This window comes from Giraffa tippelskirchi, chromosome 10 (genome assembly GCF_054371585.1).
Source record: "Giraffa tippelskirchi isolate mGirTip1 chromosome 10, T2T-mGirTip1v1.2.pri, whole genome shotgun sequence".
In the NCBI taxonomy this organism is placed as follows: Eukaryota; Metazoa; Chordata; class Mammalia; order Artiodactyla; family Giraffidae; genus Giraffa; species Giraffa tippelskirchi.
This window is the reverse complement of record NC_137284.1, coordinates 3465015-3490871: the sequence shown is the minus strand read 5'-3', so window position 1 is coordinate 3490871 and position 25857 is coordinate 3465015. Positions and strand designations below refer to the sequence as shown.

Sequence of the window (25857 nt, the reverse complement as noted above, 5' to 3'; positions counted from 1 at the left end):
AACCATAGGCAGCTCTCATGGCGTGTGAAAACCGTGCAGCACATTTACATTGCGGATGCCTGGCTGCAGGGTGCAGGCCATGCAGTGGGAACAAACCCCCAAATCAAAATGGTCTGCTTGCTGACGGACCTAGCCGTGCGCTCAGGCCAGCTCTGCGTGTGAGACCAGGTTAAAAGCCCGGGGCCTCAGGGCTCCAGGGCCCCAGGGCCCCAGGGAAGAAGTCCGGCTTCCTCACTCTTCTGAGTCTAAAAACGGGATGACGACCTAGGGATTTTGGTGACAGAGTGTGCGGCTCTAAAGCACATGTTCCGGCTTTCTTGCGTGTTTAGCTTAGGTTTTCTGAGTACATTGCTGTTTACCCCATGAAATCATGTTTACAACGCTCTGCTTTCTAACTGCACTTGTATTATCACTTTTTTCTGTTACCACCCATTTCATTTTAGCTGCCTTGTTAGCCAGCGTGTAATTAAATTAACTGTGAATCATTTTGGCTGCATGTGAAATGGTAACTAGTCCATTTTGTGGTCTTTTGACACTCTGTTTTTATAATTTGCATCATTGGCTAATTAGCTGATATTTAAAATTCTTTGACGATTTCACTGTGGTTTCGTGCTTGATTTCTTTCCCAGTATTTGTAAAAGAACAGTTCTGTATATTTTTTCCTCGTTGTTGGAGTTCTCTGACGGTGTGTCTGCTTTCATCGTTGGTTTTGATTTCCTGTCTCGTCCTGTTGTCTGTTTAGTTGTCGTCAGTCCAGACCCCGGCCTCCCACCCTGCCCGCCCCCCAGTCTGCAGTCTACCCCTCCGTCTCCCCTCCCCCGTCCTCCCCGCGTGCTGGGGTCACAGCAGTGCTGGGGTCCACAGTGTGTGTTCTCTTCGTGGGGTTTCTGCTTCGTCTTCATTTCTCATTAAACAGTGTTTTTCCCCCATAGCAGTAAGCTTTAATTAGTGTGTCACTATACAGTTACAAGCCTAATGTAGATGGATCATACACTACCTAACGTGTAATTCATGAATGAGATTATGCTTATGTAAAGAAATGATCCTCTAAGTGTAGAATTAATGGGCTTTTGACACAGTATCCTTTCTGTGTTGGTGCTTGTACCTAAGACTGTAAATCTCATCAGCTTTTGCACAGTTAATGTCTCGACTAGACTCAAAAGTATTTTCTATGGTTCATAAAATGTAAAGGCTCCACATGCTATTATGCTAGCTTTCATTCTTACATATTTTCACAGGGTACCTGCTTTAATAAATTTATTTTGAGAAGTTTTAAATCAAATTCTAGGTAAGGATTTTACATTAATGTCCAATAGGTGGTTAGATTTGTTCAGTGTTAAAATAGGTATTATGGTAACTTCGTCATCAGTTAAATTACTATTTTAAAGTATAACATGTTTTTTATTAAGAGAAACTAAGTTATAGAGAAGTTTGGCTGAGAATAGACAACTGTTAAGGCCCTTTGCTGTACAGAATGCTGTGCTTTAATAAATCATGATGTTGTAATAGAATTGTATCTTCCTGAGTAATAATTTATAGTGTTTCTCTAGTAAATCTTGAATAGTTTATTTAACTTCTGTAGTCAAAAAAATGTTCTGTTTCCAGTTACATGTTCTCTAAATCTTAATCTCACTTATGTGTTTGCCATCATTTTTGCTTTACTGTATTTGCCTATACTGATTCTTGAATTTTTAGCTTCAAAGTTGCAGTAAATCTGGTTTCTCTTCATTTCTTTGCATGCATCTGTCAGCCTAGTGATTTAAGGAAACATCGTAGAAAGGTAAAATATTTGATTTAGCATGCCTTTGTTTCTCTGTGAAGTAGTAAAGAGTCCCTATCGTTTTACATGAATGAACACTATGTGGTTATGTACTGGTGAATAATTGACGTTTTAATGGAAGTGATGAAACTCAGCCACCACTTAAAATATGCTGATGGTTCTGCTGGAAATAGGTCATTCATTGGGACAATTGTAACAGTTTGCCTTTCTCCCACTTGTTTGCCTTCTAATCATTTCATGCTTATTTATAATAGACATAGTATATTATTTATTATTTTTAAAAGTTTATTTACTTATTTTTTTGGCCATGCTGCAGAGCTTATGGGATCTTAGTTCCCCAACTAGGGATAAGACCGGTGTCCCGGCAGTGAAAATGCCAAGTCCTAACGTCTGGACCACCATGGAATTTCCGCTCCGTGTTTTTTTAAAAGAAATGACTGAATCAGAGCCATAGATGCTAGATTTAGGGGAAGCCACTTTAATGATGGCGGTAGCAGTGTGCAGGAGACTCTGTGCGCCAGGCACCGTGCCGTGCGCTTTCCGAGTCTGTCGCCTAGTCCCGCAGACACCCAGGTGGGGTCCAGGCTGCTGTCCTCCCCATTCAGCAGACGCGGATACCGAGGCTGCGAGGCCGGCCCCGTGCCCAGGCTCGCACACCCAGCAGTGCAGTGCGGACTGCTCTCATCAGAGCCTGGACACTGAACCGTGGGGCTGTCCAGCCCGCTTTCCTCCAGAGGCTCCCATCTCCATCACGGCATCCCTGATGAGGGAGCCTCGGGAGGGAGCTCGGTGCCTCTCTCCTCGGGTCACTTGGGTGAGCCCCGCTCGTTGGAGTCCAGTGCCCTGAAGCCTGGCCTTCCTCGTCCGTCTCCCGCTCCCAGCCCGCTGATGGAGCACTCCTGGGGCCTTCCCGCAGGACTCGGGCAGCCGCGCCCCAGCCCTGGCAGCGCAGTGCCCAGGAGCCCCTCTGCCAGGCACGGCGGAGCAGCTCCGTCACCCTGCGGTTTGTGACCTGGGTGTGCCGCTCGCCCGCTTTGTGACTGGCTTTGCCCTCCTGTTAAGTGAGGACACGGTACTGCCCGTCCGAGTCACATGGGCACCAGTGGGGGGGCCTCTTATCCTGGGGGAGGGCGGCCAGGCTGGGGACTCAGGAGCCTTCCTTAGGAGGAGGCCTGGGGGAAGCGGCTGGCCGTGGTCCCTGACTTTGAAGCAGGTTTTTATCTCCATCGAGTCCATAGTCAACCCAGGTGTCATCTCCCTGCCGTGATCTTTGTTGTTCTCTGACTTTTATACATGCTTGTTTTAACTTGAATTTGAGATTCATCCCTGTTCAGTTCCATGTGGGTAATTTCTAGCCTTTGTAGCCTTCTGTTGTCGGAGGATTGTCATAAGAGATCAGGGGAGGGTGCTGCTTGTAAATGAGTTCAGCAGGATTTTGCACTAAAAAAGTCACTTTGTTGTCACCAAGCTGCTGTGGGGCTGCAGTGGATCAGTATTCTTTACAGAATTCCATTAAAAAGGCACAGGTTAGTCGCTTAAAACAATGCACTCATTGTTTATAAAAATGCTTGCCATGAATGTCTCATAAAACCTCCCATGGCTTAACCACACACCCAAATTTATAAGTGAGACCTGTCTGGACCCTGAAGGGGTTTATCTGTTCCCCACACTCTTGCCACCACCATCTTTCCTGTCCTCACACCCAGGACCAGCGGAAAAGCTGGGAGTTCGGGAGAGATCTTTTTTTTTTAATTTATTTTTTAATTGAAGGATAAATTGCTTTACAGAATTTTGTTTCTTTCTGTCAAACCTCAACATGAATCAGCCATAAGGTATACATATATCCCCCCTTTTGAACCTCCCTCCCATCTCCCTCCCCATCCCTCCCTTCTAGGTTGATAGGAGATCATCTCGTGGTGAAGACCTAGGGGTGCTTTATGTAAACCACAGTGAGAGAATTACGCTCAAACTGCGTATAAGCTCTTCAGTGTGTACGTTACCAAGAAATACAAGCCAGACACGTGGCGTTTGCCTGCAGGGGTTAGGTACCTTTTCTGTGTTTCACGTGTTGTCATGGGCTCCCGTAACCTGCATCCTCACTTAAGACAATCTTGGGTAGCGGTGCAAGTTGTTTCCTTTTCTCCTTCAAACAGAAAGGTCTGGATGGCTTTGCTGAGAGGTTTCTTACTCTTGCTAGTGGTCCTTCTGGGCAGCTTCTGGCGATGAGCACGGTCCTCTTCATCAGGGCAGTTCGTGCCGTGCAGGACTCGTGATGCCGGCGTGGCTCTGCTGTCCTGCCCGGCGGGGCCGTCCGCTCGCTGGATTCCAGGGAGGCTCCCGTCCGGGGTCTCTGCACTCGGTGCTCCCGCTGCCCCACGGCCCCGCTTCTCTTGAACAGGACGGTCCTTTAAGATGGCATTAAGCTAGAAGGAGGCTTTTTTTTGTACTTGGCAGAAAGCATATCTAATAGATTTTCAAATAAGTTTCTGGTTATAATGTAAAGCCTGTGTGATTGCCTTTTTCGACACAGTCCATTGTTACCCAGTTTTACACTTACCTCACCCCCTCAGCTGCCAGCTTCCCGGGAAGAGGTACGAGATGACAAGACTACCATCAAATGTGAAACCTCACCCCCCGCCTCGCCGCGGTCCCTTCGGCTGGACCGGCTGCACACGGGGGCGCTGCACACGGCCAGCCACGAGGACGTCAGGGACGCCCGCAAGTAAGGGGCCCGTGCGCCGCGCCGTCAGGTTCAGGGACCCCGCGCCTCTTGTCTTGAAAGAGCTGGAAGGACGGTTTTAAAGGAATCCCACTGGGTTCGGTGCCTGTGTGTAGTGGTGAACTTCAGGTGCCGGGGGAGAAAAGCTCAGTGACCTCAGTGATTTTAGAAAACCTCCGTCTCTACAGATTGACTCCTGTGGGAGCTTTCTTCCTGCTCTTGCTAGAGGTCTGCCCGGCCCGGGGCGTTCCTGACGGTGACGGCTCCGTGCCTCTCGGATGCGCTCTTGAGGGTCGCTCCCTTTTCCTCAAGGGTCTCCTCTCAGGACCCTGTCTGTCACCTCCTGTGACTGACACTGTCCGCATTGAGACCACCAGCTGCTGAGTTCGCGGTCCCCGAGGGAGGTGGGGGCGCTCGCCTTCTCCGGGAGCATCGTCACCCCCCGAGCGGTGACCCTGAGGGAGGCGCGGGGCGCTCACCTTCTCCGGGAGCGTCGTCACCCCCTGAGCGGTGACCCTGAGGGAGGTGGGGGGCGCTTGCCTTCTCCGGAAGCGTCATCACCCACCGAGCAGCGACCCTGCGGGAGCCTCGGAGCACGCTCCGCCCCAGCGGGTCTCAAGTGGAGGCCTCCTCGGGGGAGAACTCGAGTCGGAATCCCGGCTTCCCGGGGCGGTTGTTGCTCGGGTGCAGCGTGCTTGGTGAAGGAGGCCCCGCTGTCCGCCGCGAGGCTGAGGCACGGGTGTTGCTGGGAGTGTGTGCAGGGGTGTGTGTGCACGGGGGCACCGGTTCACGGGCGTCTTCTCTCCCTGAAGCTCGACAGGCTCTCAGGACGGCCCCGTGAGCAACCCGAGCAGCAGCAACAGCAGCCAGGACTCGCTGCACAAAGCCCCGAAGAAGAAGGGCATCAAGTCCTCCATCGGCCGCTTGTTTGGCAAGAAGGAGAAGGGCCGGCCCGGACACCCCGGCAAGGAGGCGTTGGGGCCCGGTGGGTGCTTCCCCGCTGAGGGGGGAGGGCTGCAGCGCGTCCCTGCTGTGTCTCCCCCGCCCCCGTCCCCACGAGGCTCCTGTCGGTCACTCAGGCTGGGCGTCCTCCTGGGAGCAGGGGCGGAGGAGGCATTTGTCTCCTCGGTGGGTCCCTCCGCCCCGCGTCATTCAGGGTCTCCCGGCGGTGGAGCCTGCCGCCCTGGAGCGCTTTCCTGTGTGGTGTCGTCTGGTCAGAAAGTCGGCCTCTAGAACTCTCTTTGCTCTCCTCCGGCTGCTCACAGAAACACCTGCCTTGGCCATGCTGGTTTCCTCTTAGTATCCTAACCACTCTGCTTCTTTCTAGCTGGTATTTCAGAGACAGAAAACTCATCTCAGGATGCCCTCGGACTCAGCAAATTGGGAGGCCAAGCTGAAAAAAACCGGAAACTTCAGAAAAAGTAAGCTTTTTGTTTCTTGTCGACCTCACCGAGCAGTCTTGAGTTGCTCCTGATTTTGAACTAACGTTTGCTGATTGAGTGTGGCGCCCTGCTCTGTATGAGTACTGTCTGAACGCTGAGCCCAAGGCCTTCCTTAAACTGCACTTGCCGGAGGACCTGGAGCATCTGGGATTCAGGAAGGACTCACACACGGGCTCTGGTCCGCTTCGGGAGGTTGTCTGACAAGGACGGGTTGTGGTTCACGCCTGAATCCTGGCTCCTCACAAGTGAGCTCTGGGCATGGGGAAGCTCCGCTTTCCTGCGCCTCAGTTTTCCTGTCTGTGAGATGGGAGTCATTGCGGTGCATCCCTCAAGGGCTTTTACGAGCGTCCGCTATGCAGATACACCTACATAAAGGTGATGAGGCGCCTCAAACAGTGCCGGCCCCTGGCGAGTGGGATGCCCGTGGCTGGGAGTGAGGGCAGCGCGGCGGGGACTTGTTGCCAGCTCTCAGGGGTTTGCTCCTCACACCAGCAGGCCGACAGGAAGTAGTCGCTATGTTGCCCTTTTTTCCTCTCCTCTGATAGGTTGTGTATTTTTATCTTAAATAGACTGTTTTGTAGTCTGTTACTGAGTTTTGATTCTGAGCTGTCATGGTTCTGAAGGAGGCAGTAACGGGGGAGAGCTTCCTGCAAAGGAGCCGGGCGTTGCGTGCCCCCGCGTCAGGCAGGGACATCGCGTGAGCTTGTGTCTCTGGGTGCGGTCCGTGTTCTGGTCCAGGACAGGTTGTGTGTTGGGTGACACCTCCCTGACCAGCGCTCAGGAGGTGACCGAGACTGTCCCAGTGAGCTGACCGTTGAGCGAGAAGTGTGAGCACCTTGTAGCCTCAGGTGAGAGTGAAGCTGTGCGTCGGGAAGGTGATGACAAGGTGGAATTCCTGGGCCTCGAAACGGGGAAGCTGGGTGGGCTCTGTGGTCAGTCTGACAGTGGGGAGAGTCATCTAGCTGCCGTCAGGCACCTTGAGAGCCCAGCACCGGCCTAGAACCCGGGCCACCCTTCAGCCCACAGGACCCCTCCACCAAAGGCCAGTTTGCCGTTAGCCCTGGAGTTGTCTGTTAGCTTTCTTTTGTGAAATGTGCCTCATTTTAGCTCTCTTCTCAGACATCCCGGTTTCCTTGCCTGAAATAATGTTGGTGAAGTTCCGAGTGAAACGTCTCTGTGGTTGCTCACGATACTATAGGAAGGGATACTCAGTCTTTGGTTCCTGTAAGTGGAAATTTGAGGAAGCCACTTAACAGCAAAATCTGACGTGAATGTTGCTGTGTTTAAACTGCATTAAAATGATTTAAAATAACTTGGGATCATTGCCACTTGGTTTTATGAAACTTAATATGCAAACTAGGCCCTTTGCCTCCTGGGACTGCGTGAGGAAAATTTGTCCTCTGGATTTTGCTGATGTGTTTTATTTCACATCCTCATACTTAACTATAACAGGAACGCTGAGTTTGTGACTCTGCCCTCCGGCCTTCCCACCCACTGCTCCCGAATGTTCGTATTTCACGTGGGATCCAGAGTAGTGTCAGTTGGCCAAACCGTGTCACCGTGTTTCACGCACTTACCTTGTCATTCTCGGGAGGTACGCTTGAGCCCTCAACGGTATGAGGAGAGAGCTCTGTTGGGTTATTTCCCCAGCATGTGATTCAGTTACGTGTGGGGTGGGGGTGTGTGTTGTCTGGTGGGCAGGTTTCTCTGGAGCTGGGTGTTGAGGTGAACGTCTAACTCTGCATGCGCGTGTGCACAAGTGGGTTGTCCTTTGCTCTGTTGTCATGCGTGGCAAGTTCTAGGATGTTCTGGTGGCTTCATAGAGAACAATTCAAAGTACAAAGAGTTTTCTGACCACAGTGGGTAATCAGGTCCGTCAGTCAACCAGAGACAACATTGACTTCAGGGAAAATGCCTTATCTATGAATGTGAAAAAATATTTCAGTTTTCTAGAAAAAATATCACTTTGAATATAGTTTAACATTTATAGCATTATAGATGTGAGAATCAGTTTGTTTCTCAAAACTATTTTCTTTCTATTAAGCCCCAGTTTGTCTCAGAGGTATTCTTTTAATTGCTGAATTTATGCAGCCAATGCATCCGCTTTCAGAGTTTTTGAGGGCTGGGGACTCTCAAATTTTCACGTTCTGTGGACACTACCAGAGAGAGCGCTGCGGGTACATCAGCCTCGGGACGCGCTCCGAGGGGCGGGGGCCACAACCGCCGGGACCGTCCACGCCCCTGTGGGTCACCGCAGCGTCCTGGGCCTGCAGGGACTCCCCCTGACATCACGTACCTCCTGCTCGAAATGCGGTCTTTCCTCTTCCCCTTGGTGAACACTGTCGTGCGCCAGCTCACAGGGGAAGCCGAGTCAGCAGGTCTGCTGAGCTATGTGTGTCCTGAAGCCTCCCCATGGGGCTCGTCCCCAGCTCCAGGCTCTGAGCTGCGCCGCACTGCAGGAGTGGGGCCTGGCGTGGTGGTGGTGACGGGGAGCCCAGCGATTCCTCGTGGGAGGCGCTGGGCTGTGTGGACAGTCAGTCTCAGAAAACAAGGCCACACCTGTTGTCTGGGCAGTGCCAACGTGTGTAGCATTTGATGAGCAGAAGCTCATGCAGCCATCTTGGTAGGAAAGACAGCTTGACCGTGGGGCTCATGGCCTGCTTTAAAGTGCCCGCTGTCATCCACAGATGGCGTGGCTTTCTCTCGGGCGTGTCTGTTCCCCGTAGAATTCACCGTATTTCCGAATGTCTTTCTCCTGTGGCTCTAATTTTAAGGCGAGGAAGCGTGCCACGTCAGTTTACTGCTAGAGCAAGTGTTTTAATGAATTGCACTTGGGGTCTCGAATTTGATCCTCGAGGGGCAGAGGAGGTCCCAGCTAAGTAGTGCCGCCGTGCGGCCTGAGAAGGGTTGTTGCAGCATTCTGCAGCGCAGGCAGTCCCCTAGGCTCGTCTCGCAAGCCGTCTCTATAAAGCGAGGTTTCAGGTGAGAGTGCGCTGGTGACAGCAGAGTGATGCAGTAGCTTATAGCCAAGGAAGGAAATAAACCCCAGCAGAAGCCAGGTGAGTCTTCCATTTGCTTCTGGATGGTGGTTGTGGTTGGGACGTGAACTCCAGGCACGTGGTATATGCCTCGTTCCCCTGGGATACAGGAATTTAAAAAGTTTGCCTTTTTTTAAAACTCTCCTTGAGCTACTAAGGGGCTTCCCTGGTATCTCAGATGGTAAAGCGTCTGCCTGCAATGTGGGAAACCTGTGTTTGATCCCTGGGTCGGGAAGATCTCCTGGAGAAGGAAATGGTAACCCACTCCAGTACTCTTGCCTGGAAAATTCCATGGACGGAGGAACCTGCTAGGCTATAGTGCATGGGGTCGCAAAAAGTTGGACACGACTGAGCGAATTCACTTTCACTTCCACATTTTGAGCTATTAAGATACATGTTGTGTTTTCTGGTATAATTATTCCTAGAAAATACAACATTTACTATTCTAGGAAACCTAAAGTTGACTTAAAGGAACAGTTACTTGAAATTTTATGTGAAACATTTTGAGCTTTAGCCATACATAGACTTCATAGTCTTAAGTAAAGTCTGATGCTATTTGAGTATATTGAAGAGCCACTGTGTATCTTTAGGGGATTCCCTAGCAGTCCAGTAGCTAGGACTCTGCCCTTCCCCTGCAGGGGGCCTGGGGTTTGATCCCTGGTTGGAGAACTAGGGTCCCGCAAGCCACATGGAGGTGCAGCCAAAAAAGCATCATCAGTGCCTTCATTTAGCACATAGCTGATGAGCTGGACAGCGTTGCAGGACAAAAACAGCCCCATCCAGCCTTCCTGCTCGCCGTGTGAGAGTTCCCGCGTTGAAAGTCTGCCTTGCTGTTTGTGTGTCTGTGAAACGCTGTGCGTCCCTGAAGCTCTCAGGGACAGGCTCCTCTGCTCAGACCCTGCCATGGTTCCCGCTTCTACGTATCCGTCCTCACTGTTGAGAGAGGGAAGAGTGGATATGTTTTTCCTCGACTACCCTACCTTGGTTGTGCCGACTCCTGAATCTTTCAGCTTGGCAATAACTCTTTCATCCTGGAAGGAGGTGATTAGGGAGTTGCGGGGACTCATTCAGCATTTCATGACTCAGGTGTTCTTTGTAATATGTCCGAGCTGCCATTAAGTAGATGGTTTAGAAGATGAAAGGAACATGATGAGATATGTACTATTTCACTTTTGAAAAATGTGTAAAGAGAATAACTACTTAGGCTAACTTGTTTTATATCCATGTGTAGCAGTGATTCTTAAATTTGAATGTCTCGTTACTTGCAGGCATGAGTTGCTCGAGGAAGCCCGGAGACAAGGCTTGCCTTTCGCACAGTGGGACGGGCCCACGGTTGTGGTCTGGCTGGAGGTGTGTGAGCGCCCCCGCCCCCGCCCCGCCCCCACCCCTGTCCTGGGCCACGTGTGTCTGTCCCTCCGCGGCCACGCCTAACCTCCCGCCTCGTGTCCCCCACCCCCAGCTCTGGGTCGGGATGCCGGCCTGGTACGTGGCTGCTTGCCGAGCCAACGTGAAGAGCGGTGCCATCATGTCCGCCCTGTCGGACACGGAGATCCAGCGGGAGATCGGCATCAGCAACCCGCTGCACCGGCTGAAGCTGCGGCTGGCGATCCAGGAGATCATGTCCCTGACCAGCCCCTCCGCCCCGCCCACGTCCAGAACGGTACGCCTGCCTCCTCCCGCAGGGAGGGTTCGCCCCCCGTTTGTGTCGCTTCCGGGGTTCTCTCTACAGACGTCCACTGTTCCAGCTTAAAGTTCTAGCATTCAAAATCGTGACAGCTTTTCATTTGCGGCAGTTGCGTTGTTAAAAGATAGATAATGGAATACTTCAGACAGATTGTTTTTGTAACAACTGGGCTGCAGTGGCCTTGTAATAGAGAAATGGGAGTCTTTGAAAACATAAAAAAGGGACTTTGTGAAAATGTGAAAATTGTGATAAAGGAAGTTTTTGAAAATGTATTAAGAAAATGTAAATATAAATGTCAAGAAAGTGAAAGAGAAAAGGCTGAGCCCCCAGGCTGCCTTGTTTTCCCCTCGTCTGACTTGTCCGGCCCGTCCACTTCGGGAGGTGCAGGCCCTGGGCTCTCAGGGTTTTAAGAGTCCGTACATCTGTCGGTTCACACCACGTCGTATCGTGCGCATCCATGTTTCCTCCACGTGGGAAGACCTTGAAAGTCCTGTAAGAGGGTCCTCCTAGTTGGAGAAGTTAAAACGAATCTGGTGGGAACATGGATTGTTGCCAGATCAGCGCTGGTCAGCTGCTAGTTTCTCGAGTGCAGACTCTGGACACAGCTCAGTCCCCGCGGTCGGTGTGTCCACCCTGGAGAGGAGCCCTGGCGAGGAGACGCGGCCTCCCAGACGTACTTGCCTGAGGAGCAGGTGGGGCCTGACTCAGGCTCACGGTCATTTTCCACGAAAAGTGTGAAGACTTTCTCGTCTGTCTGTCCTTCTTGTTTCTGAGTGTGAGCATGACGGTGGTGAGCTCACCCTGCACAGATGCACATGGGCTCAGCATATCTGCTCTGCTGTCTGTGCCCCAGAGGGTTCACCAGAGCCACCTTTTTAGAAATGAAGGTGCTGAGGGTTCCCCCGAGGTTTTATAAAGTGTCTCAGGAGAGGGAGCTTCTTAGGAGCTGAGTTTAACGGGTGGTGCACACAAGCAGCGCCCCCGTGAGGAGCCTGCCCCCCCCGGGGGCTCGGCTGTCTCGGCTGGTGATGCCACGGGGTGCCATCCGCGGGGCCCCCGCAGCTTCCTCTGACAGCGAGAGGCCGGTCCCTGGCGAGCGCCTGCTCAGAGTCGTCCCCCCAGAACCCAAAGCTGGCCGCTGTGCTCTGTCTGGGTGAGGCCCTTTAAACACGTTGCGTGAGTCGCTCCTTGAGCATTCCTCACAGTCTCAGATGTGTGCAGCGTGCTCTGTCCCTCGCGGTCTCCCCTGGCTCAGGCGGTCAGCACGCAGGCGAAGCGCTGGGGCCCCTCTCTGTGTGGCTGGGGTGCAGTTTTGAGGGTGGGGTCCTTCTAGGAGCCAGGCCCAGCGTGTTCTCTGGGGGCCGATGCGGGGCGGTGGGGGGTCGGCCTCTGCCCCTAACCCGCGCCTCCCACCCTGGCTCACGTGTCTGCCACCTCTCCTCCCTGTCACTGCTGCCCTTGCCTGGATGTGGCTGGCCACCGGCCCCCTAGACCACAGGAAATGTCTGGTTAACACACGAGGAGATGGAGACGCTCACGGCCACGCCGCACACGGTCAGTCCCGGCCCCGCGCTCGTCTCCCTCCCTGCGCAGCCCCGCGTCAGGGCGGCGCCGTTCTCGGCCCTTTTGTGGAAAACAGAAATGTCATTTCACATTCAGTCGTTCTGGATAAGTATCTCTCTTAGGTATTAGTTAAATGTGTGAACAATCCATATTTTGTCTTACGTTGTATCTGTTTCAGGAACTTTTAAGTTGGTAGACTTGCTCCCTGTAGAGTAGACTCGATGCCTGTCTCCTTTCCGGGAGACCAGGGTTGAGCCCTGGGGCCTAGTGTTCTCTTTTGTGGGTGTGCTTGCCGGGGGTGGGGGCGCTCTTGGCATGAGACGTTGGCTTGTGGCCTTTGCATGACTCCCGCCTGGCGCTCTGCCTCTGTGACCCTGGTCCCCCAGTGCGGTTGCCCCTCCCCTGCAGAGTGAACGTGCCTGCGTCCCCCGCTCACCGGTACTAATGGTTCTGTTCTTTTGCATCCCTAACCACGTAACGTCAGGAGGATGAGGAGGGAAGCTGGGCTCAGGTTGGAGACTTTCTGTAATGTATTCTTCACTGTATATACAAAAACAAAAAGAGTTGGAGCATGAGAACTTGTAATTTACTTTTCTTGACGTTTTCAACACCTTGGTTTAGTCAGAATACTGTTAATGGTTTGAAAGCATTAGCCAAAACAAAACACAAGATTAAAGAGTACGTCTCATGGACAATTTTGAACATTTCTGGTAGTTAATTCTCGTGGATGTAAGTCACTTTGTTTGACACATGTTCTTTCCTGCAAAGCCCCATGGCTTCAGCAGCTACTTGGGTGATGTATTTCAGTCCCTGGGGTAGCGTTAGTTATGAGATCAGCTAATGAGAAAATCGTGTTTTAATAAATTTCCAACACAAGAGTTGCCGTAGAGACTCTGCCTCTGTCGGTATTTACTGTGGACTGTCCTAATCCTGTGTGTTCCAGAGTCTCTCCTACTGATGGGATTCTCAGAAATTGAGCCCACTCCTGCTTAATGCACATGTTGAATTTTTAGATCCCCAGTTCAACTCAAAAACAAAAGTTCTGTCACAACTGTTTTGCAACCTTGCTTTGAGACAGTTTGCTTAAAAACAGTGATTTTCCTACCTGTGATCCCACCGACTTTGTTCTGTGACACACGGCAATTCAAAGTCTACCAGGTATGAGTGGGAGTTTCCTTGAGGGGCTCACTAGTGGCAATGCTGTGTATGTACCCTGGAAAGATACCTGTGTAACCAAAAAAGCAAAGGAATTCTGAATCAGAGTGTTCCTGACTACAAACTGACAGTTGAAACACCCAGTTGAAGCACTCTATTTGTGCTTCTGAAGTAAAGCCAATTATATCACTTTTAACAGAAGGGGAAAGTAGCTATGATTCTATGAACTCCCCCACCCCTTGACTTAGGTATTCTGTGCCACTGCTCCAGATAAATATCCTCAGTAATTATTTAACCCAGTCGGTAATGACCATCAGTGAGTTTAAAAGAGCGCATTTCACAATTACTTAAATATCAGTGTATTTCACACTAAGAGGCAGAACTTTGCCTGCATCATGAGAATTAAACTGACATATAAATTAAGCTGAGCGTTTGCTTTTTGCAATGGAAATACAAACAAGGATGAGCCATGCCAATGACGCCGGAATTGCTAAGTTTTGGTCTTCAGCGTGAGCAAGGACCACTTTCTATGAAGCCGTCAAGGGCAGATGGTGTAACGTGCTTCTCCCCTGTGCTGTCACACAGTGACCTGCTCCTGAGCCGAGGGGACGTTTGAGACGGCCTCGGGCTCTCGGGAAGAAGACATCAAGGTGTGGTCAGAGCCTTCGATGTCTTAACGTAGCCAGTAGCATCTCCCAGGTGTCTGCATACGCCTGTGCTCCCCACTGGCGGTGCCGGATGGAGCAGGGTCCATGCCGTCACTCTGACCTTGTCGGAGCTCAGGAAACTGGCTTGTGTTTGTGACCATTTCAGTGATGGAAGATAGACCCTACAGCCTCTCTTCTACCCCAGATGTTCTCTGATCATGAGAGAGCCCTGTTGCGTGCTTTTTTTCACGGGCTGGGATGACAGCCCAGGAAATGTGGATCTCCCTGGGACTGAGCCTGATCTTCCCAGGAGCTTATATTATCGACCACTAAAGTGTGAATCGAGTATATAATGAGTGAACAAAAATAAGGAGGCTTCTGCTTCCGTGGAATTCTCTACTTAGAAATATCTTTGCATTTTGTGTCTATTTAAAAATACATAATCAGCAAGTAGGAAAATAATACCAGATATTCATGCTATAAATGTCAGGCTTATGAGAGGAGAGTTGTAATTGAAAGAGTGAAAACACATGATATTGTGTTGATGTCTAAAAATGTTTCATGTTTATTTCCATTCATGATTATTTATAGAAGTTTATTTTTCTATTAGAAAGTTGTTTTTTTTTCCCTATTTGAGTGTTCTTGGAGTTTGAGTTATTCCTTCTAGCTTCGTTGATGTAAATAATAGATTAGAGGCCGTATTTTTTGAGACAGAACATGGTGGTAGTCAAGAGGTATTATTTCCAAGGATTCCATAATGTACAGAATTCCTCAGAGCATACCTTAGTCTTCTTGGACTGAAGAACATCAAGTGCCTTCTTTGGTGTGTGTGTATAGACATGTCAGGTGTTTATTTTCATTGTGCAGACCTTGCACGTATTCCATTAGATATGTCCCTGAGGATTTCATTGGTTTTGATGACGTTATAATAAAGGGTATTCTTCAAAATTTCAATTTCCGGTTAATTTCTAGTATCTAGAAATACAGTGCATTTTTATATGTTGACCTCGTATCCTGCAGCTTTGCTGAACTCACTTTCATTCTTGTTTTGTCAATTTGTTTTCCATGTTAATCATCAGGTCATCAGCAAATACAGTTGTACTGCTTTTTCAATTCGTATGATTTGGATTTCTGTTTCCTTGTCTTGTTACAGTGGCTAGGAGTTCCAGTACAGAGTTAAGTAAAAGCCATGAGAGCAGACATCCTTGCTTTGTTCCTGATCTTCGGGAGAAAGCCCATATGATGTCAGCTCTACATTTTTTGTAGATACCATTTATGAGGTTGAGGCAGTTTTTTTCCATTCCTAGATTGCTAAGATTTCCATATATAAATGATGAATATTGTCAGATGCCTTTTCTCTATCTTTTGAGGTGATACTGTGATTTTTATTTTCAGCCCATTGATTTGCTGAATTTCACTGATTTTTTCAAATGTTGGCCCAACCTTATGTTCTTGGGATAAACCCTCCTTGTCATGATACCTTGTACTTTTAATAGATTACTGATTTCCTCATGTGTAATTAACTAATTTTGCATCTATGTCTGTGAGGGATATTGATATTCTTGTAATATGTTTGTCTGGTTTTGGGTATCAAGAGAATCCTGGCCTCAGGATGAGTTAGGTGTTTTATTCTTCACTATTTTGGAATAGTTTGTGTATAACTAGTATTTTCTTCATAAATGTTTGTTAGGATTCACTAGTAAAGCCATTTAAGGGTAGAGATTTTGTGCATGTGGGTGGAAAAGATTTCTAGCTACAAATTCGAGTTATAATAGGATTCAGGTTATCTGTTTCTTACTTAATGGCTTTCATAGGTTGTGTCTTTTAAGAAAGTAGGGTATTTTATCTAAGTTGCCTAAAGTTGTTCACAGTGTTTTTTAAGATAGAGTCTTAGATTACTGATTCACAATCTTTCTTCATTTGTGTAGGTATTTAATACTGTCAGTTTCCCTCCAGGTACTGATTTAGCTATGTCCTGTAGCTTTTTAGTTTATTGTATATTCACTTCAAAATATTTCCCATTTCATTTGTGATTTCTTCTTTGATACATGAATTATTTAGAAATATGCTAATTTCCTGATGTTTGGGAGATTGCTGGATATCAGGGGTTTTTTAATTTCTAATTTAATTCTGTTGAGATCAGATAACATACTCTGTATGATTTTAGTCACTTTAAGTATGCTGAGATTTGTCTGTCTTTTGAAGAATGTTCCATATCCCCTTGAAAAGAATGTTATCTGCTGTTGCTGGAGGGAGTGTGCTATAAGATGTCAGTTAGGTCAAGTTGGTTGATTGTGCTGTTTAAGAGGGCTTCCCTGGTTGGTATCTCAGATGGTAGAGAATCTTCCTACAATGTGGGAAGGTTTGATCCTTGGGTCGGGAAGATCCCCTCGAAGAGGGCGTGGCAACCCACTCTGGTATTCTTGCCTGGAGAATTGTTTAAAGGCTTCTACATCCTTACTGACCTTGGTTGGTTGTCTGATTTGGCTTCCTTGTTCAGTCAGTTATTGAGTAATTCAGAGGAAGATTGAGGTCCCTGACTGTAACTGTGGGTTCGTCTAGTTCTTCTTTCAGTCTATTTAGTTATTGTTTTCCTTATCTCTTCTTTTTAAACCTGTTTTTTAATTCACTTAACTGACTTTGAAATTAGCAGATGTTTTGCTAAAGAAATCTAGTAAACAAAGTGTTGAAAATAAAATTAAAGCAGCCAGAGATATTTTTAGTGAGTAGAGTTAAGTTGATCCTTCAAACTTGTTCATGAGTCGTGGCCATTCTTTGTTGATATATTATTATATATAAAAGCTATTTCAGAAGAGTAATGTGTAGTCAGTTACAGTTTTATCATGGTTTGGTAAATAGGTTAAATTTATTAACACAGATGAGTCATAAACTTTTAATGGTATAATTTCTTTGTATAAAATTTTGCCAGCAAATTTAAAAGGTAGCAAATAAAAGATCAAATTATTTTGAAGCTATGAGCAATAATGTTGTCTTTAGCTTAGCCTTTGAGAATATGTAATTGGTTAAAAATCCATTTTAAAGATGATTTAAATGGCCCTTGTGACTGCTTCTATGGTTTTTTTTTTCCTGAATTGACCGTCTTTAATTATTGAAAGCAGACCCTTGCGTATGGGGACATGAACCACGAGTGGATCGGCAACGAGTGGCTGCCCAGCCTGGGCCTCCCGCAGTACCGCAGCTATTTCATGGAGTGCCTTGTGGACGCGCGGATGCTGGACCACTTGACCAAGAAAGACCTTCGCGGGCAACTGAAAATGGTTGATAGTTTTCACAGGTCAGTCACTTCAAGTCGTTCTTACTAGTTGGCTGAGAGATGTTTGCCTGTGGCCAGGTCTAATTTTTTTCTTTTTCTCTTGGAAACAGGAACAGTTTCCAGTGTGGAATTATGTGCCTACGAAGGTTGAATTATGACCGAAAAGAACTGGAAAGAAAAAGAGAAGAAAGCCAGAATGAACTGAAAGGCTAGTACAGCCCTATTTCTTGCGTCCCAGTGTATAAGCAGCCTCAGTGATTTCCTGTTTGAAAGAAAAATTCAGGAAATGCTTTCTGTGGGGAAAACACACCTGGCATCATTACGGAGGAGGGAGGGACGGAAGGGAGTGTGTCTGAGCCCGTCCCCTGGGGCTGGAGAACTGGTGCTCTACCCTGGGCTCACGTCGGTCTGTAGGTTGCGTGTCTCGAGGTGAGAGCGTCTCCCCGCGACTCGAGAGACCTCCCTGTCACTGCGCCATGTGTCCTGCTCTCCTCGCAAATGCTGCGTGCGGCCGTGACTCCAGAGCCAAGGAGAGCAAGACCTGCTGTGCACGCATTTACTGTGACGGACACTGCTCTGACCTCCTGGCAAAGGACCTGAGGACGCAGTGTGGTTCCGTGCCCAGGCTGGAGGCAGTGGCCTTGAAGATGGAGGGGGAGGCGTTTCAGTTACACGGCGGGTGGGGAGGCGGAAGGGGACGCGGGCTGTCCATGCAGGGTGTCCCTGGGGGAGTGCCTCTAAGCGCCTGAGTACAATGGAGCGATTTTAAATAAGGTGTTAGCTGTAGGACTTCCCTGGTGGTCCAGTGGGTTAGAATCATCCGCCTGCTAATGCAGGGGACATCAGTTCAATCGCTGGTCTGGGAGGGGATCCCATACGCCATGAGGCAGATAAGCCCTCATGCCCGCGAGCCTGGGCTCCACAACAAGAGAAACCACTGCAATGCAAAGCCCACCCATGATAACTGGAGAAAGTCTGCACACAGCACCAAAGACCCATCACAGCCAGAAATAAATAAAATAAATTTTCAGAAAGGTTATTAGCCATTAAGCTCAGTGTAAGACCTCCCAGAAGTTTCAGAAAATGGATCGCTGATAACAGTAACAATAACAAGACGTACTGAACGAGTCCAGGTACCTTCCTAGGTCCCTTCATTTAATCCTTACTATAGCCCTGTGCATGTAAGTGCCATTTTCATCTCCAGTTTTTACTAAGAAGGAAAGTAAAGATAAAAATCTGGTTGAAGACATGGCCCATGTGAAGGGTCATCTAGCTGTGATTGAATTCATTTGAATCATGAGAAAACCAGAAGCCAACATTTATAGTATCTGTCCCTTTACCCAGACAAGGGCATTGGAAGTGAGAGCTGTGCATTTGTCTTGTTTGTTTTCTGAATCCATTTTAAACCTTTTTACACTTGACACACGCTGTCTTTGAAAGTCATTGGTGATCAGCTGGATATATTTGTACAGAGTGGCTATTTTTAGCACTCTACTAGAGTAAATTTTGTAACTTATTACTTGACTTAACTAAGATCTTCCCCCCCACACACAAATCTCTAATATGCTGGACAATATCTTTACGTTTCTCTCTTTTTAAAATGAGACAACAGAAATGACTTAAAAAAGGCTTCAAAATTATAAATGAGAGGTTTATGTTGAATTGAGCAAGATGTCCAGATACGGTACTAAGTCCTTTTTGGTGATGGGAAAAAAGTACGTCAACAAACACTCAAAGAAAAAAAGACACTCAAGTCTGTGTCTGAAACGTGTTCGTACCTGGTGCACGTTCACGTTCTTGCATGTCCTTTCCTTTCTGATCCCTGGATCCTCATTCTCTGTTCCCTAGAAATGTACATAATCGCTTCATCTCTCTTGGACTCACTTGAAGAATGAGTTCTAGTAGGACAGTCTCCGTTAGGGTGGAGAGGGGCTGGGACACCAGTGTCCGAGCACAGCAGGTTGGCTGCCCGCTGAGCCGTGTCCCCCGGCCCTTGGGAGGTCCTGGCTTTTGTGAGGAGCTGAGGGTCAGCATCACATAGAACTCCTTCGCTGCAGATGCACGAAGGGAACACAACTTTCTGAGGCTCCTTTCCAAACTGTTGTTCCCTGCAGACGTGCTGGTTTGGAGCAACGACCGAGTGATCCGCTGGATCCTCTCCATTGGCCTCAAGGAATACGCGAACAACCTCGTCGAGAGCGGTGTGCATGGGGCGCTGCTGGCCTTGGACGAGACGTTTGACTTCAATGCGCTGGCCCTCTTGTTACAGATCCCCACGCAGAACACACAGGTGCGACCAGCTGGGCTCGGGCCCAGCGTGCGGGCCGTCTCCCGATGCAGATGCATAGCTGGTTCCCTGAAGGGAAACCAAACCTGACACCTCAGACAGCTGCAACTCTTGTTGCTCACCAGGTCTCTCTCGGGATCGTCCACAGTCAGAGATGCTTTGTGCCTCCGTGTTCGTGCGTGTCCACTTTTCATTCTCTGTTGGAAGCATGAGTCTTTCATAAAATAAGGGGAGCTTTCATTCAAGGCAGTGTGCTGCAAGAGTGACATGTACTTAGTTCTTACGTGGAAAGAGATGTACTCTTTGTGGGCCAGATGAAGGTTTTATTAATTTTGCTTCTGGGGGTCATTGCCCTGTGTGGTTCTTTTTGGCTCATGGGCTCATCTGAGAACGAGGGGACGTTTTTGTTCTTCTCCGGAAGGCTGTGAATCTTGTGTCAGTACCATGAGCTCTCCGCCAGCACCAGCCCACAGGGCACACTTTGTGATTTCCAAGAGCCCACGGCTCCCTCTTCTCAATACCCCCTCCACAGATACCACGTTAAACCCCTGATTTCAAACACTATCACAGTTGAACTTTTTTTTTTAAGTCTTGGTTTAAAAAGCAATTGTGGTGTGCTGATATTCAAATGAGACACTGTTGAAAGTTTCAGGAGGCTGTTTCTTTATAATTGCAGGCTCGGGCTGTCTTGGAAAGAGAGTTTAACAACCTCTTGGTCTTGGGAACCGACAGAAGGTTCGATGAAGTAAGTTTTCAGCTTAATGATTTTTCAAGTTGCCATAATGTAAATTATTTTACTACTCTTGTATGAGCCATGTAGTCATGGTATCCCTTCTAAATGTGGAGATAAATTAACTTTACAAGTTAAGCTTTACTCCTAAAAATTTATTAAGAAATGAGTCATTAATAATTAGTGTCTTCAATAAGATAGAGGATGGGTTACTTTTTGTTTGGGGTTTTGTGGGGGGTTTTTTTGCTATTTAACTTTTAGTACCCCTCAAAAATATTTTTTATATTAAGACATTGGTTTCTGCTTAGGAATGGTGTCTGTGAGTTGTGTTTTGGGGACCAACTGGATGGCCTTACCCTATTCCAGGGCCCACGTGCTAGGGGGCTGGTTCATTAAGTGTATTGAAAACATACAAAACATTAATTTCCCCTTACACACAACCGTGACTCATACACTCCCACACTATAGTTCTTCTCTTCATTGGACCTTAAGGAGACTTGAGTTTGACAAGGAGAATCGGACACCTGAAGAAGCATCCATTGGCTCTGTCCCAACGTGAGACAGAACTGGTTACAGCTTGAAAATGTTTCCATGGCAAATGACAGTGTGTTGTATGATATAGCAAGAGGCGATTTCTCCAGATGAGAAGGGAAACCTGCTAACTGTCGGGAGGAACGTCCACCCGGGCGGCCAGGGCGGTCCAGTTGGGGTCCAGTCAGGGTCCTGGCACACGTGTTACCCACACTTTGCCACGCTCCTCTGTTCCCAGTTTGGGCAAATCAGTCACACGGTCATCACAAATGGGGTCCAATACACGTGGACAAAAGTGCAGTAGTAAACTCAGCCGTTTTAAAGGGCTGGTGGCTTTTTGTTTTTGTCCTGTGTTTTACAATCTGTCATGTTTTCTGTCCTGTAATTTCCCAGGACGATGATAAAAGCTTTAGGAGAGCACCTTCTTGGAGGAAAAAATTCAGACCAAAGGATGTCCGTGGCTTGGCTGCTGGGTCCGCAGAGACTCTGCCCGCAAACTTCCGGGTCCCGTCCTCTCTGTCCTCGCCCTCGGTGCAGCCGAAGAAGATGCAGCCGGACGGTAGGTGAAGGGCCAGGCGGCGGTCGTGGCCCCAGGCCAGAACGCCGAGCGGGAAGGGCCTGCTTCCCAGGTCACAGGGCTCTTCAGTGCCATTGCATGCCCAAGGGTCAGTGTTCTCCAGTGAATCCTAACATCTGTTTATAAACGTTTAACAGTCATGCCTTTTTTTTTCCCGAGTTCTTGTCTGGTTGAATATTAGCATATTCTTCCAACTAATAAAACTAAGACTCGTGTGTGTTCTCAGAGCATTAGATTGACACCCATGCTTGTAAAGATGTGTGTGTGGCCGGCAGCGCTCAAGAGCTCTCTCATAGAACAGTAGGGCTGCTCTCAGGACACACCAGCCGTCCCTCAGCAACTCTCCACGCTGGGAGGACGGCCGAGTCCACCCTAAGTGGCAGCAGCGTCCGCCTTCCTGTCCTCCCCCCATCCTCACCGTCGTCGGTGCCTTTCACACTGTCAGTCGATGGGGCGGAGAAAGAAAGTGAGGCCGAGAGAGGTCCTCCCCTGAGTCTGGCCGGGCTGTGAATACACCGGCCTGGCGGTTGTCCTTTCAAACCCAGTTCTGGCGTTCCCTCTGACAGCCTCTCTGCCAGAGAACGCCGCTAGATCAGGCTGGGCGCCCAGGGCCGCAGTGTCCCCACTCGATGGCAAGACAGACGGCCCAACGGCCTGGGCCGGGGTCAGACTCTGTGGCTCAGGAGATGCCTTGTGCACGCCGCCGCCCCCCACCCGCAGTGTCCCGTCTGTGACAGGGGCGTCTCAGTGGCTCCTTCCTACCTGGCTGGCTGTGCCGGCCACACTGGGGGTTCCCAGAGGGAGTGTGCGCTCACCCCATGGGAGCGGCGCCTGGAGGGTCTCTGTGGTGACGTTTTTTTCCTGTTAGTAGCGCTTCCCATGAGCAGATTTATAAACTTTGCTCTCACTTGCTCTCACAGAGCAAAGTACATTTAGGTGAAGCCTGTGCTAAGCTGGGCGCTTTCGGTGAGCAGGCTTCCAGGGAAGCTGCATCGTCTCTCCGCCAGAACCCAATAATACGCTTAACCAGGGCTGGGGGAGACCCAGGGACTCTCTCCTTTTTCACACAGCCTTTTTCTTCCAAGGAGCATGCAGCTCATTTTTACAAATCTTAACTGTAGCTTAGCTTTCAGTTGATTGAAGAGTCTAAGTGCTTGCTTTTTTATTTTCCATTCTCCTCATTATAAATCCAACGTTTCCCCATCAGATGCACACAGTGATGTTGACATTAGAGTTTAGATAAATTAGAAACAACCCTAGAAAGAGGTGCTGGGAATGGAATAAATGGGAGATGACCTTTTACAAACCTCGTGAGAGAGACAAGGCATACACTGTGTAGCTGGGTTGTTTTCGCAGCTTTTGCAGTCGCAGTGCAGCAGGTCTCTGGGGCTCTTAGAATCAGAAGGGTTCAGACAGGTGACCTGCTCCATCAGCAGCCTCCGCTGTCTTCAGCCCTCTCTGGAACCCTGGCCAGAGACTTATCAGATGTATTCCTGGTGGGCCCAGGGGAAGACGGAAAACATTGAATTGGGAGCAGCGGGTTTCTGCTAGGGGTTTATGGCGATTTCTTATTCAGCTTGGAGCGGGGGTCAGGGCTGACCCATTGGGCCCTACAGCCTGTATTGTGACGAGAAAACAACGTCGGTGGTGACATTTCCGAGGGAGGCTGAGACTGAGTTTCCGCTTTGTTCGATCAGCCCTGTCCTCTGCCCTCCCTGAAGCCGCCTGGGGAGAGCAGCCCGGCCCCCAGGACAGCAGAGCGTGGGGCTCCAGGCTCGCTCTCCCTGGCTCATCCACCCTCTAGAAGTTTCCCCAGACCCTCAGCAGAAGTGGGTGCTGCCGCGGGTGTGAGTGTATGTGTCCTCGTGCCCCCTGTGACGTTCCACGACTAACCGCACGCTGTGTTTGCACGCTTCCTCCCGTGCTCGTGGGACCAGGCAGCGTGGCGGGAACGCAGAGGCTGGATTCCGCTACAGTCAGGACTTACTCCTGCTGAGCTTCGGGGTGAGTACAGGGCGGCCTGGCCCGCGGGGGCGCGGAGACCATGCCTTGGGCGTGGAGGGCCCGCAGGTCTCCAGAGGTCGGGCCCGGGAGACCCCTCAGCGGCTGAGAACATGACCTTGGCGCCTGGCTGCCACCGGAGTGGTCAGAGCACGGCCCGAGTCTCCCTCGGTTCCGTGTGCACGGGTGTCCCTCCCCTGGCGGCAGTGCTGCCGGCTGTGCCCTTGCGTGCACGTTCTCGGAGGGAACAGGGCCCAGAGCGTCAGGGTTCACACGGCTGCCCTAGCCTGGACACGCGAGGGCGCCGGCCGCCGCTGAGGGGCCTCCCTCCCTTGCAGGTGCTGCCTTGGGTGGTCCTCTGGTGGGCCCGGCCCGGGAGCCCAGCCCTGCTCCAGCCACCCTGAGGGCAGGAGGCTCTCTGCTCTGTCCTGTTCTCCTCTCCCTCGAAAGCTTGTCTGGGGTTAGTTTTTTGCCAGCAGCTTTCAACTGTGTGTCAGAGTCAGGTCAGCCACCGAGTTCCCTCCCTGATCTGCTTGGTCCTTCACGTCTCTCTGAATTCTCAAAGCCCCTGAAGCCCAGAATGGGGGGGGGGGTCTGGGGGGCAGGGCCGGGCACCAGCTGCCGCCCCAGGACTGACTTGTCCGTGTGTTTGCCCCCAGTTTACCCGCACTACTTCTACAGATGACCATACAGTGTCCAGGATACGGCAGAGGCTACATTTTGAACTCGATGGAATCTTTAATCTGTTAATACTTGTTATATGGACCCTAAGATATTTTATTACAGAGTTTTTAATTAGTGAAAAATTCATGAATACCATAGAGAAAATATTTTAGAATTTAATGTTTCTTATATTTATGTAAACTTATGGCTTCATTTATATAGTTACTTACTTTTTCTTGTATATCCAGGCTATAAATATCCTTTCAGATCAATTCATGTTCTGATACCTGATTTTAGTCTTTCAAATGAATGTACTGTAATGCTTGTATGTATAAATCCTATGAACAAATATAGGGCTTTTGTAAATGATGCATTTATTGTAATTATTCTTGTTTAATTTTTAAATGATAAACCATGAGAGAAGGGGTTTTACTGCGATTGTAAAATCATCATGACACGGTGTGCATTATCCTTCCAGAATGTAACCAAGCTCTCCAACAATCACTCTGAAATGAGCAAACTTAATTTCAACCAATTGTTGTATTTTAACAACTGACTAAACTGTACTTTTTCTAGCAAGAAATGCTTTTTCTCTGCAGCGTGAAGAGATTTAAAAGTACTGGGTATTAAGTGTCAGCTTCTAATCAAAGTTGGGCTGAAAGGATGACTAGAAGACGACTATGAAAATCTCTCCCGTAACCTAGTCTCCGTGGACCCGGATCCCTCGTCTCCCTCCTCTCGGGTGACCAGCAGAAGCCGCGAGCTGGGGAAGAGAGACTTGGCGGGGTTGGGGGGTGGGGCCTGGGCACCCACAGCCTGCTGTGCCCGCCCTCCCTGCCCTCCTCCTGGGAGGCAGGGTCAAGGGCGCCTACTCTTTGAGGACCAATCGCGACGCCCCGCACCCACTGCAGAGCCGGGTGAGCTGGACGTGAAGGCGCCACACCCCCCGACAGCGTAGTGCAGACAGCGTAGTGCAGCTCTGACAAAGGCCTTATTTTTCTTATGTAAATCATCTTTTTACATCTGTTTGTAAACATGTTTAAAGAATGGACCTAGGCGTACATTTTTAGATTTTGATGACATAGCCATTTTGGATTGTATAAGTAGCAAATGTAACTTTTACTTTTTCAGCGGCACATTAAAAAAGCCAGCAAGAGATGCGTTCAGATCATGGTGCGTTATTTATTATGCAGCTGATATCTTGGTAGACAAGAGACGGCATGTCTCTTTACATGTGGGTTCTGCCTTTAATTTACTTGTACAATTCATTGTTACCGTTCTGTTTTTCTATTAATCTTTTGTGAACTTCCTGAATATGTAACAAAGTATGTACAGTCTACTTTTGAACTATTTTTATCACAGTATTATTTATTGCTTTCTTTCAATAAAGTACTGAAGCAAAATTTCCCACTGCCAATAAGGAGTGTCGAGGGTAAGCTGTACTCTCACTGAGAACAGACCAGAGCTGGTAATGGGAGCCTGTGTCATCACAAGGGCATTCTGTTAAGAGAAACGGATGGTTAGAATGGAAAGGCTAGAAGGCGGAAGTATAGGTGTCCCCAGAGGACGACGGACTGGGTGTTGATGCCCCTGGCTCCGCAGACAAGAGGCTCCATCACTTCAGCATCTGCGGGGACAGGAACCCTCTGCTGCTGAGGCATGGGCAGCGGGCCGAGGGTGGGGCAAAGTGCAGGCTGAAGGCTCACCGTGGGTCCCAGGGCGGGGTGGCCCGAATGATGCACTAGGGAGTGGCGTGTGGGCGCTTT

General features: G+C 49.1%; 1 protein-coding gene across 4 annotated transcripts in view; it reads left to right on the top strand.

The window, feature by feature from the left end:
- PPFIA1 (PPFI scaffold protein A1) overlaps nt 1-25494 on the top strand; it is a 79489-nt gene extending 53995 nt beyond the window's left edge. For 2 of the 4 annotated variants that reach the window (XM_081533792.1, XM_081533791.1), the window contains 12 exons: nt 4351-4502; nt 5312-5484; nt 5827-5920; nt 10248-10329; nt 10439-10639; nt 17148-17323; nt 17413-17510; nt 19417-19592; nt 20266-20334; nt 21244-21409; nt 23365-23431; nt 24088-25494. In XM_081533792.1, the coding sequence (XP_081389918.1) occupies nt 4351-4502; nt 5312-5484; nt 5827-5920; nt 10248-10329; nt 10439-10639; nt 17148-17323; nt 17413-17510; nt 19417-19592; nt 20266-20334; nt 21244-21409; nt 23365-23423 (1446 nt within the window). In that variant the 3' untranslated portion in view covers nt 23424-23431; nt 24088-25494. Of the gene's footprint in view, nt 1-1750; nt 1781-4350; nt 4503-5311; nt 5485-5826; nt 5921-10247; nt 10330-10438; nt 10640-12154; nt 12218-12710; nt 12738-17147; nt 17324-17412; nt 17511-19416; nt 19593-20265; nt 20335-21243; nt 21410-23364; nt 23432-24087 lie in introns of all 4 variants that reach the window. The other 2 variants (XM_081533790.1, XM_081533793.1) reach the window with 2 other exon arrangements.
- The last annotated feature ends 363 nt before the right edge of the window (nt 25495-25857 follow it).